The sequence below is a fragment of the Aphelocoma coerulescens genome, chromosome 2, assembly GCF_041296385.1.
Source record: "Aphelocoma coerulescens isolate FSJ_1873_10779 chromosome 2, UR_Acoe_1.0, whole genome shotgun sequence".
NCBI classification, from domain to species: domain Eukaryota; kingdom Metazoa; phylum Chordata; class Aves; order Passeriformes; family Corvidae; genus Aphelocoma; species Aphelocoma coerulescens.
This window is the reverse complement of record NC_091015.1, coordinates 69,876,245-69,889,272: the sequence shown is the minus strand read 5'-3', so window position 1 is coordinate 69,889,272 and position 13,028 is coordinate 69,876,245. Positions and strand designations below refer to the sequence as shown.

Sequence of the window (13,028 nt, the reverse complement as noted above, 5' to 3'; positions counted from 1 at the left end):
CTCGCTGTGACAGTAATGGTATTTGCAATCCCAGCTGCACTCGAGCCTGTGCTGTAAAAGCACCCATTCCTCAGAGTGCTTGTTGCCCTTTACTGGCCCTTAGCCACATGAAGGAGCTTTTCTCTGTTGCTCATGTTGCCCTGTAGAAACAAATGTTTAAACAATTATTTCTCTTCCCCAGAGTGAAACTGGAGAGATTTTGGCATCGTTAGCTCTTCTGAAATCTTCACAATGCTGAAAAGTATCTTTAGGTGACTTTTAGGTAGCTTTTTGCACATAAACCAACCATTCCCTGGCATTTTACAAATATCTAATATAAGTGTTGCTCTGAAATTCAGGGACTGGATCCTCATAGAAATGTTGAAGCAAAAGTACCACTGTTACTGCAGTGTTGTTGTTTGAGAGTAGTTGGTGAGAGTGTTTAGAGGGTGATTCAAGGCTGTGACTAAAAGTATTCACCACTCTCTGTCAGAGGTCATTTTAACCAAGTCTAATGAGCTAAGAGTTAGTGAGCTGATTAAAGATAAAGGAAGATGCTCCTCTGGGAATGTGTTTGAATGTGTTTGAATGTGTCTTCTCTAGTTTTTCCTAGCACCCATTTGTTTGTTGTTCTCTCCCAGTTGAGGCATGAAATTCAGAGGGAATGGAGAATATTACTTATAAATTATGGAGTTACTGCCTCATGATTACCATTCTGTCATCAAAAATGTCAGTTTATCCTTCACTAGTGTCTTGGTTTGAAAGACAGGTGTCTGCTAAGGAAGGCAGGAGCCTCCCTTGGAATGGCAGATGCAACCCCCTTCCTTCCGAGTTATTATAATTTTGAAATCAAGGGGCTTTTAGGCAAAGATGTGGGAAATAGGAATAACAGTTCTTTACTATTATATATCTGTATGTGTATAACCAGTCAAACAAACAACAATAACTATGGCAGTAACAGCAAACAATCACAAACCCAGTCCCAGCCTTCTTGGCTGTCAGGCCCTTTCCCCTCGGGTGCAGTTCCGCTCGCAGCCGGCAGGGGCGCTGGCGGCTCCCGGTGAGCAGGGCAGGTGCGATGGTTCCCCCGCGGCTGCAGGGGGCGCTCCGGCGTGAGCTCAGGGAGCACGCGGCACTGGTGCCCTGGGATCCTGGGAAGGGATGGGACGAAGGCTTCACAAACCCCTGGACAGCTGATCCCAGTGTCCGGCTGGATCCTCAGGAACAGCAAGCTGGAACAGCAGGTTGGAACGTCAGGGACGAGCACAAATCCCAGGTGGCAGACGAGATGTATCCAAACTGCGGAGCTGTGGTGGGAACCCCCCCCCTGGAGGTCCAGGCAGGCAGGGTGAGCAGGGCTACAATGTAGCGAAGGCTCAAAGCAAAGGTGGGGGCAGGGCGGCCACGGCCCGGCTCCCAGAGGGGCAGGGAAGGTGGGCTTGGGGTCCCGGGATTTCTCTGGCAGAAGGAAAAGCAGCCGAAGGAAGCAGCTTCCCTCTCAGTCCAAACGCTGGGGACTGACTGTCCACACACCCAGGTGAAGCAAGAGTAGCCAGATGCACCCCAGCCTCAGTGGGTAGGTCTTTGTTTTTCTTGAGTATCCAGCAGTTTGTCCCCTAGCAACACATGTGTGGAAATTTCCTTTAACAGAAAAAAAACCAGGAGAGCTCCTAAAACCCCAACAACTAGTCAGCTCTTTCTCAGTTTCTCCATCCTCTGCTTAAAATTGTTCCCCATCACTGCATCCATTCCCAGCCCAGGTCTTTGTGTGGAGACCCAGTCATCTTAGACTGACTTCTTGTTTCCTACTTCATATTTGAGCAATTTGGGAAGTTTTGGGTGATTACATGGTAGCATTTCAAGACATCCACTGGGATTGCTTTGGAGAGATGGTAAGGTAGCAGTGTGGATTGTGTTGTGTTAAAGGAGGGATAAGCAGGAGGCACAAATTAAATCCTGGAATTATACATAATTCCTTCTAAATGTGACCAGTTGGGTTCTGCACTATCCAGAAGTCAGAGCAGCAACCAGGTCACTTCCAGCTTGTCTTCATTCTGAGGTTTGGTGCCCTGTTTCAGAGCTGCTGACAGGCTGCTTGGAACCCTGTCCACAACTGCAGCCAAGTCCACAGCAGAGTTTCTAGCAGTTCCAGGGTCCCAGGCAAGCTCTGGTTTCAGCTTAGACTCAGCATGCCCTCAGCTCCCACATATTCATTGCTATTGCTACCTAGGCTTGGTGAATTCAGGTTGGGAATTACCCACATTTCTGCCATCACATTTCTGACTGTACTGTAAGTGTTCATTTTATCCTCACCCTATAGGCTTTTTGTAATAGGAACATAATGTAGAGGGGCCAAAATAATCAAAAAAATATTCACTACTAAGTTTTTTTATTAAGTTGCTAAATCGTAAATTGCCATTTATCCAAGTGACTAGATTTCTCTTCTAGTATGCACTGATGTCCAGGATATAGCTTGACCTCTAGAAATTTCTGAAAATGGTAATACACTGGTTTTGTTTCCATCCAATCAGTTACTAAACCCTCCAGAAGTAACCGCATGGCTGCTGACCTGATTGTAGCATAAGTTCTTTCCCCAAGCAACTATCAAGCAAAGATAGTCCTAAAATAATGGGGCAAAAAGTAATGCCATCGAGAAGAGTTTCGTGGGAGTGAGAGGATAGGATTATTATCATTTAAGAGTGCCCTACTTTTCTTGTAACTTTAAAATTCTGTTTTACAGATAGACTTCATGGTCAAGCTCCAGATGCTTTTGTTTGAGTAGCCTCAACCTCCCTATGGACTCAACAGATGTACCACGAAATGGCATTGCTCACTGGGAATGCAGATCCTGAGTTCAGCTCCTGCTCCTTCAACAACTTGGAAAACCTGTGTGAAGTGCAAACCAAGAAAGGATTCTTCTACAAAAAGGCCAAACTTCTGCATCCTGGAGAAGACTTGTGCTGCCTAGCTCGCTTGGATGACCGGTCCAGGTTTGTGATCATCAATGTGGGTGGTATTAAGTACAAAGTTCCCTGGACCACCTTGGAGAATTGCCCCTTGACCAGGCTTGGGAAGCTAAAATCTTGCAACAATTATGATGAAATCATGGACATCTGCGATGATTATGACGTTAGCTGCAATGAATTTTTTTTTGACCGTAATCCTAGTGCCTTCAGAACGATTATGACATTCCTGACAGCTGGGAAGCTGAGGCTTCTCAGGGAGATGTGTGCTCTTTCGTTCCAGGAGGAGCTTGTGTACTGGGGGATAGAAGAGGACCACCTGGAGTGGTGCTGCAAAAAGAGGTTGCGACAGAAAGAGGAAGAGGCAGCTGAGGCCAGGCTGTTTGAAAGGGAGATGGTATTTAACGAAGCTACGCAATGTGCCTTCCAGGACAACAGCCGACTGAGTTTGTGCATGCGGAAGCTCAGGGATATGGTGGAGAACCCCCACTCAGGGATCCCAGGAAAGATCTTTGCTTGTATTTCAATCTCTTTTGTTGCCATCACTGCTGTCAGCCTCTGCATCAGCACCATGCCAGATGTCAGAGAAGAAGAAGATCGAGTAAGTGCAGCTTTTCTTGGGGTAAAGTGTGTTTTGTATTGTTGTCTCCTCAGGGAAGGTGACAGGCAAAATCACTCCAGCAGATATGCAGGTATTGTGTTCAGTATATATGATGTGGAGGACTGGCTGGGTAGAGCACATATTGTCACTTAAAACTGAGGGAAGATTGGGCCAAATTCTGCCCTGCCAGCCCAGCTTAGATAGTTCACACCAGCAGATAGCCTTACCCAACAGATTTGTTTTCTGACATGTCTAACCAGACGAGAAACTAGCTACTCCGGGGATAAAAAACAGCCTTTCTTGTGCCTTAATGTTTTGAGGTTAGGTTTAGAGCTAACAGATCAATTTTCCCTAAAGGTACTTCAATAATTTGAATGAATTCTCAGTGCACCAATGTAAAAACCACATCTAAAGTATTTTGATGCTATAGGGTGATGTAAAGGCCAGGGAAGCTGAGGCAGCAACTTAACAGCAGAAACAGAGCAATTGTCCCAATTTTCAGACCTGCTTAGTATTCTCAAGCGTAAGCTGTGGATGATTCATGCCCTTGAAAATCAAGTATTACAGATATTTTGTTTATTCTTTAGTTCATCAATTTCCTAAGGGTTTAGTCCCTTTTTTGTGCAAGCAGTTCACTTTCCTAGGATTAATTGTATGTGAGTAAGAGCTCATCTGAAAAATGGTAGAGGAGGACATTCACATTTTCTTCACATACATGATGAAATGCAGTCTAAGGGGTTGGGGATGTTTTGAAGAATTCATGCCCTCTGTAGTTTTACCCAAGTCCAAGCTTGACACTAAGTGTTTGGGCTTATTTCCCAGCCCTGTGGTCATTAAATGTGGTTGTGAATTTCAGCTACTAAGACAGTACTTCACCCCATGAAGTGCTGCCTCTGAGCTGAAGGCTGAGCTCTCCTAGAAGCAGCTCTTCCCATGTGCTGTCACCCAGGGGCTGGATGGTTTGTGCCCCACTGCCACGTGCAGAAAAGAGGGTGATCATCCACAGACCGGAGGCATTTACTGTTACGTCACCTTGAAAGTAAAATGCACGCTGATGGAAAATGGATCCAGCCACTCCAGAGAGACCCCTGTGTCTGACTGAGCACCCTGCGTACAGTTAAACCCACCCTTTGCTTGTGAGGTCTGCTCAGGTTACATCTCAGCAGAGTAGTTTGATTTGGAATCAGACTCATTTAGGAGCAGCCGGGAAAAAAGATAAAACATTTGGTATGTTGACTGAGATACGATTTATTATCAGATCTTTATTTTAAGGGCTTTTTCTGATTTAAAATTTGAGGATAGTAGTACTGGGGACTAGTTAACACTATGTTGTCCTAATAACTTTTTTAAAAATATCATTTCCAAAACACATGCCTTTTACTGTAATTAACTGTCAGGGCTCCAGTATCCTGAATTCTAAGCACAAGGGATATTTTACTGTTGAAAACTGAGATGTATTTAGTGTTTAATTTTTCCTAAGTTTAAATGAGAGCTGAACAATTGCTTTTAGAATTATGAGAGTTTAGAAACCTAATGGTTTTACTAATGGTCTGAACATAAATAGGGACTCATAATAATAGGCTAATAATGTTTTTGGGGTGGCACAGGATAGTAATGAGGCTAGAGCAAGCATATGAGAGAAGCATGAGTTTCTTGGTAAGCTGGAACCATTAGACGGAGCACATTTTCATAGTCAAATGCAAAATTGTGCAAGAAGGATGAATGCAGGCTTGCACTTGTAAAAGCAGGGACTCTGGTTCCCAAAACAAGGCTCTGTATAACATTTAGGGTACAAGCAACCATTGATTCCTATTGCAGCATAAAGTCAGAAGGGTTAATGCCATCCTTGAATGTCTAAGCTGGGGAGTATTAATTAGAAGCTGGAAGATTTTTTGTGCCTGTATGCAGCATTGGTGAGACTGACACTAGAATACTGCAGCCGGTTCTCACATTCATATTTTTAACAGTGTTTTGAAAAATTGGGAGACGGTTAAAAACCTGTAAATCTTAGGCACCTATAGAAAATGCCATACAATAAGACACTTGAACATTTCAGTTGATTTAGATTATTGGAGGGAAGGTGAGTGGATTAGGTGCATAAGTGGTTTTTTTATGAGGGGAGAACTGTATCATCTAAAAGACCTTTAAATTAAGCAGGGGGATAAAAATTAAATCCTTATAAATTCATATGGGAAACTATATGCCAGTATTTAATACCAAGGTGATTAATTACTGGGACAGACTAGGAAGAGAATTAGTGAATTTTGTACTTCTAGACATTTTCAGTTAAAAGCTCAGTGCCCTTTTATTTAGCATTCAGCTAAACAGACTCTACTTCAGTGAAAAGAAAAACATCAGTTGTAGATCAAGTTACAAAGGTGAAATTCTTGCAATACAGAGAAGATCAGAATAAATTATCCAACATTCTTCTGTGCCCTTAAATTCTAAAAGCACAGAGCTCCTGCAAATAATCTTTGTTCTGCTCTTTGCACGGGGAAGGTCTGTGGACAGACTGGAAATGGTTATTTTGTTTGAGACAAAGGTGGCTCTTGTGCACAGGGGACTGGTGAAGGATCACTTCTGCAAGGCAAGGAGTGCACACCTGCCCACATGGAATCACTTGTAGGGTCTGGGACCGTGGCTGCAGACTCCCCTGTGTGTACTCTCTCTGTGGCTTAGTAAGCTCTTCAAGTAACAGGTGTGGAGAGAAGAGAGCTTTTGTGAATTCAAATTCATGGTAATCATCCTGAGCTGTATCCCTGGTATCTAGATTAAAATTTGTGCCCAGGGATAGCTCTTAGGTCTGGCTTTGCAGTCTCCTAACAAGCAGAAAAAGTATGTGCATCCCTCCTGACTGAGGAACAAATAAATACTAAATGCTCTTTCAAAGACACACCATACTCAGTGTGCACATTTTCCAGGCTTTCTGGCTGGCATTCCTGTTGTTACGGTTCTGTGTCAGGGCTGTCTTAGGTGCTGTGGCTAGCAAACAGTGGCCTTTTCCTTGAGCTGGCGTTACTACAGAAAACAAAAGCTCTATGTGCCATCTATCTGTCCTGTTACTGCTTCAGGGAAAGACAGAGAAGCCAATCATGAGAAAAAACCATGCTGGAGAGCAATTTTCCATGCCCTGATCCTTTAATGCCATCCAAATGGACCAGCTGTTACACCCAGTGATGTCCTGCAGAGGTGTTAACGACCTCACACAAGATGTTAAGTGTGGGACCTTAGAAGTAATTACCATGTGGGTGAGGAAATTATTTTCCGTGCTTGCCTATCTCTTTTAAAATAGAGCAGAAGACTCAGTCATACACTCTGTTAACTTTATTAGCTGCTCCAGGTATTCTGGATGACAGTGGCAATCCCTAGTGGTTTAACAAGAGTGGGAAGGCTCATGCTCCCCTGTACTGTAGATGTCTTGTTCTTCATAAAGGTCACCTTGATTCACCTTGAGTGTTACTCTTTTTTGGAAGTAGTATCGTGTATTTCAGATGCTGCACAATTGTCAGTAGAGTTAACAGAATCAGATCCTGAACTACTTTTCACTTACCAAAGTAGGATATATATTTAGTCTTTTTTTTTTTCTCATTTAGCTTTTATTTACTGATTAAATTAAGTAAAATCCACCAATCCAGCCATGTGTATAATAGCTCCTTCTGGAAATTTCAGGAAAGGGGCACTTCAAGTATGTGAAGAAAACAAACATTTGAAGACAGTCAGGTTCTTCCATGTAAAGTAACAAGACAATGCTAAACTTTTTATTTCAAAATTTTCAGAATGGGAGATTTCAATGCAAGATTTAGATTTAACGGTGAAGTCTCCTATAAAGGCAAAATCTGCTGAGACAAAATCATAGCAGGAGCCTTCAGGCACCAAGCTCTTTCAAGACCACCTCAAAAGTCATCTCCAAGACATAAAAATAGCCAGAAGCACAAGAGTATCCTCAAGGCATTTTAGGCATATGCTACCTTCCAGTGGACTTCTCACCGCTCTAAACAAATGGCAGGCATCGAGTGACTCAAAGAATGCAGCTAATACATCAGAGAAGTCTTAAACCAGTCAGGGATACATTACAGCAAAAGCTTTACACACACAGTAAGAGCTAAGCAACCAAAAGACATTGAGAGATTCATCTGAAAGCCAGATGGTCATCATACTAAACTCTTCATTTTTTCTTGGTGAAAGCAGAAATGTCAACCATTTCTATCTGAAGAAGAATCTTCTCTTTTAAGACAGCAGCCTTTGTCATCGCAGAAGAAAAGGTAGAATTTAGAGAATAATATCAAACATTCTGTCCTGATTCACAAAAGCATTTATAGGCCTGAGTCCCCCTGAGCTCAGTCATTTGTAGCAGCACAGTGCAAAACAGGAGAAGCAGATCAGAGAGTTCATTCTTCACCGTGCTTCCTGACGGGTTGGGAAAAGCTAGCCTAATTAAATATGCTGTGATAGGAAGTTACAGTTCAATAACCTTCAGTTGAAGAACATTACAACAAAGAGAGAGACTTATAAATAATGAAGTTAATAATAGCTCATAGAGAAGCCAAAACTATTTAACCTTCTAAGCTCAGTTTGCACACTGTGCTTCAACTTCCCGTAATGGTGAGGATGGGGAATAGGTAAATTGTAAATGTGTATTTTAAACAATCTTGTGACTAAAGGTTTCATTTCACAAAGGTACACACAAAAAGTAATCTCAGACAAGGTTAAGAGAGTCTTGTATAATGATTCTCAATAGCTTTTCATAGACAAGCTGTTCTGTAAGAGGCTGAATGAGCAGACAGTGAGGGTTGACTGAAAACTGTCTGAATGATAATGCCCTGAGCATGGTGGTCAGTGACACAAAGTCTTGTTGGAGGCCAGTAACAAACACTGTGCCTCAGGGGTCTATACTTGGTCCAGTCCTGCCAGACTTCTTTATTAGTGGCCTAGAGGATGAAGCAGAGTGTACCTGCAGTGAGTTTGCTGATGACAAACTTTGGGCAAGTGACTGATAGGCCAGACAGTTGTGCTGCTGTCCTGAATGGCCTTGACAGGGTGGGGAAACAGGCTCAGGAAGCCTGTGGACCTCAGCAAGCTCAGCAAGGAGAAATGCAGAGTCCTGCATTCCCGGTGAGGAACAGCCCCACATACCAGTACGTGTTGGGGGCCACCCAGATGGAAAGGAGATTGGTAGGAAAGGACCTGGGGGTCCTGGTGAACACCAAGTTGACCATAAGCCAGCATTGTGCCCTTGCTGCAAAGCAAGCTACCAGTGTCCTGGGCTGCATCAGGCAAAGTGCTGCCAGCACACGAAGGGAGGTGCTCCTTCCCCTCCACTCAGCACTGGGGAGGCCACTCCTGGAGCACTGTGTCCAGTGCTGGGCTCCTCAGTGCAAGAGAGATACAGACATGCTGGACAAAGTCCAGTGGTGCTTGCTGTCCTAAGATGGCACTCTGTTTGAGACTCTGGAATTACTGGAGAGCTCATTTTTATGACATTGTCTCTTTTCTGACTGTTCAGTTATTGTTCTACATGTGATACTGAGATCTTGATATTAACTTAGGGCCACATGTGATGCATAGATGGTTTATTTTCATGAATGAAATATTAATAAAATTGCAGCTTGTGTTTTTGCTTGCTTTGTGGAATAAACTGTTCTAGAAATTACAGCACAGTCAACAAAAAACATGTATTTTGAAAAAACCTCTCTGCTGATGTTACAGATAACTATTTATAGTGTACAGGCACTGAGGGTGACTTTTTATAAAAAGAATCTTGGGGAATTGGACTAACTAATTTCCCTGGGGATCATCGGAGAATTTGTTTTACCACTCTCAGCTCTGCTGTTTAAATGCAAAAATCATAAGCTGTAACAGTATCACCAGTTTTGGCATCTGATCTACTGTACTTGCACCCTATATTGTTAATTTGCATTTTGTGTCTGCTCCAGACTCTTCAGGCCACAGCTGGCTGGAGGCCAGGGAAAGACCAAATGACTCAGTAGCAATTGTCACCTGCCTTTTCTATATTATGCATAAGGAAGTTCCTGTAGGCACATGAGATTCATACTCAGTTTCACATTCACATGTCCTTGCTTAAGGGATGTAGGACTCGGAGAACTGCATAACTCTATTTCAACTAAAAATAAGGTGTTTCTCTTTTTTTTTCCTTTCATAAGCTTAAAGTAGGTTTTCTCCTCAGATAGTACTTAAATGAAAATGGTAACACATGCTCTGAATTACAAACTTTGATGGCATCCTTTACCCACAGCTTCAGTAATCAGCAACAAGCAAATGTTTGCTTTCTTGTTGAAGTTCTCAATTGGCCTCAGGTAGTTCCATCACCTGTTCTGTGTAGTCCTGCCCTTAGATTGTGAATGCTTTTGGACAGAATGTCTTAAACACAATGTCTATGGCCATCATAATAACAGAAATAAAAACTACATCTACCTGCTGTTAAAGTACATGGGCACCTTCCTCATGCCTCACCTGTGAGATACGTTTCTAGGCAAGGAAATTCTTTTTGCAACTTAGTTCATGCTGAATCCAAACTGAGGAGTAACTGCAAAGTTCTCAAGTCTGAGTCATTGCAGCATGGTCTTCAGCTCCTCTCTGATGGTCAGAGACATCTGCTATGCAAGTTGTCTGTCAGACAGCTCAGGTTTGTTGAAAGCAGTGGGAAGTGATGAGGTTTGGTTTTGGTCAGTGATGTTGCCTTTGTGTGTCACACAGACAGCATTAAAATCATGAAGCCGAGAACCTCTGTGCTGCTCAATCTAAACCTTAAATGTCAAGTTCTGTGGGGCTTTCTGAGAGGTGTGCATCTTTTATCTGACATGTGTGTGACCAATGGCAAAACATTCTTCACAAATACCAGGAAGTGCTGATCATGTTCTTTGATCATTTTCCTGGGATCTGTCTGTGAGCCATCTGAATGATACAGTCCCTAATGTAAAAGAATACATTTATTTGTTTTTGCTTTGTGGATCTGAATCTAAATCCTTTCCTGGCCATCCAAATCCAGCTGTTATATGGAGCATATCTCGGTATCAGTTTATTTTGCCGAGTTCAGGATTGCTGTATTCGCACACTGAGGAGACACATTGGGTACTGTGAGTCCCCAGCATTGCTGCTGCACAACTCACTGCCCTCTGCACCAGCTCTGCCCACCACTGCCCAGGACCCCCACTGCCTGCAAACCCCCTGGTCAAATAGCAAACCATGTGCCAGCTCTGCCAGCTCTTTTACGAAACAGTCCTTCCCCTTTGCAAGGCTGCCTTAAGCTGCTAACAAATACAAAACCTTTGAAGGAATGATTGGTTATTCTTGGTATTGGTTGTGTGGACAGAGTGCTGCACAACAACTGGCTGTATTTAGTCATGACTACATTTGGAGAGTTCTCATCATTTCTTCTCCTTGGCTTGCTTGCTCCTCGGGGGAGAAAAAGAAATTGCTTTCTGCAGTCCTCCCACCCCAAAAATCCAGCCTTCCTGCTTCACTGAAGCTGTCTAAACTTTAACAGACATACCTGGTTGTTCCGTCATGGCAGCTGCTTCAAGAGAAGATAAAGGAAGCTTGGGTTAGGAGGAATGTTGTATTTTCTTTCACTAAGGATTGCCCTTAGGCTGGGGGTGGGGACACAGCACTGTGTAGCAGGTTTACACAGAGTCCCTTAGTGAGCCTGCAGACCTTCTGCTCAAAACTCCCCTTCTCAGCAAAGTCACCGCCTGAGCTGTCCATGCCTGTCTCCTCCCAGCCATGGGTCTCACTGCAGCACCTTTTATTGGGCTGCTTTTCTCAAGTAAAGAGAGAAATCCTTATGGGTCAAGGAGCTTCCCGGGAAGATTTTGAGGACAGTAGGTTACAGTAGAGACTTTGGGAGCCACCTGAGATTCTCTGCAGTGTTTTAGGCTTAGAAGTAAAAAAATGGAGAGTGTTTCTCTGCACTACTTGGGAACAAGGCAAGAGCTGACTAAGATAAAATTATTTTTGACTTGTTAATAACTTTATTCTGTGCCAATGAACTCTTTCAGTCTGCAGGATATCTTCTCATGAATAAATAGCAAGCTTAGGTCTTCTTTTAAATATTATATAAATATGCTGCAATGTAACATTAGTGCTAAATAATTAAACAGCTAAAACTATTTCATAAAACTTTGTCACATTGTTAACTGGTTTACATTTGGTGCAGTGTGGCTCCCCCAGCAAAGTATGCTCCATGTTTAATTTCTTTTAATATCTCTCTGGTTCCACCACGATAAGTAACTGTGCCTACCAGTGGGTTTACTCTCCAGAAACTTCCAGGTAAATCATCCAGGGAGTTTCTGAACCAATCTCACAATAATAGTCGCTTGGCCTTCGACGTTTGTAAAATTACTACAGCTACTCATCACAGCCTAATATCCTGGGCTACAGCACAGCTCCTCTATTCCGTAGATTGCTCCACTGCCTTTTGCAGGGGAGCTTGGGTGCTGTGCTGTTATTGAGTACTGTCCCAGTGTTCTGAAAGAGAGAACTCTTTGTTTATTTGAAATGAAAATATCATCTGGAAAATTCACTTCAGAGCTCCAGGATATGTTGCTATCAATTCTGGAGGTTTGGAATGAAAGCAAGCAGGCAGATTTACATTTGGCTACACCTCATATAGCTAGGCTGAGGTAATGAGCTGATTCATGTGTACGGCACTTAGAAGAATTGCATTAAATCATTCAGCATTATAAATGCTTTCATTTTCATTGCCTAGAGTGGGACAATGGAGATGAAATAGAAGAGATTTTGAAACTGGGGGATTTTGCAGTATCCATGGAGACATTTAGATTCAAGACAAATTGAGTGGTATACAGATGGAAAAAAAATGGTTATAAGATTTTTTGCAAAAGTTTTTAAACAAAGGCTTGAGAAAGGACCAGGAGAAAACTATAAAGCTGTTGGATTTTCTAACGGTAAGCATGATATTAGTTCCAAATAAAAATATCAAAAAGATAGTACTGGGTACAATCAGTCACATTTTTGAGCACACAAGCATATTTAATTCTAGTCTGTGTAGAACATCACTCATTAATCAGATTTAGTATAATTTTTTGAGGTTATAAAGTTTTCAGAAGAAAGTAACTTCTGATGTAGGTACTTCTGTAAGACATTTGAATTAGTGCCACACAACATTCTTCCTTAATAAAAAGGAATTTTTCAAAAATTAGCTTCCTTATTGTTTAAAAAAATTCTCATAGATCTCGTAATAGCAGAAAACCAACATAAGACACAATATGAGGTTTGAGATACTGACATCCAGATTGATATCCATTTGGCAGGCAAATTGAAAAAAAAGTTTTAAAAATGGTTTAAAATCTGAAAGTTCTGCTTCATAGTGAGACGCTAGAAGTGCTTTTAATGCAGTGAGAATCATAATAAGAGAACGTCTGTGGGCAGCAGTGAACTGAAATAACTGAAAGGTGCGGCTGGACAAACTCATGCTCTGAATTAAAGTGTGTTACAGGGTGGATAAT

The 13,028-nt window shown here is 42.4% G+C and overlaps 1 protein-coding gene across 3 annotated transcripts in view; it reads left to right on the top strand.

Annotated features, from left to right (window-relative positions):
* Positions 1-13,028, top strand: part of KCNG2 (potassium voltage-gated channel modifier subfamily G member 2) — a 54,253-nt gene that overhangs the window by 27,704 nt on the left and 13,521 nt on the right. For all 3 annotated transcript variants that reach the window (XM_069007955.1, XM_069007954.1, XM_069007956.1), the window contains exon 2: positions 2,720-3,543. In XM_069007955.1, coding sequence (XP_068864056.1) covers positions 2,788-3,543 — 756 coding nt within the window. In that variant the 5' untranslated portion in view covers positions 2,720-2,787. The remainder of the gene's footprint in view (positions 1-2,719; positions 3,544-13,028) is intronic.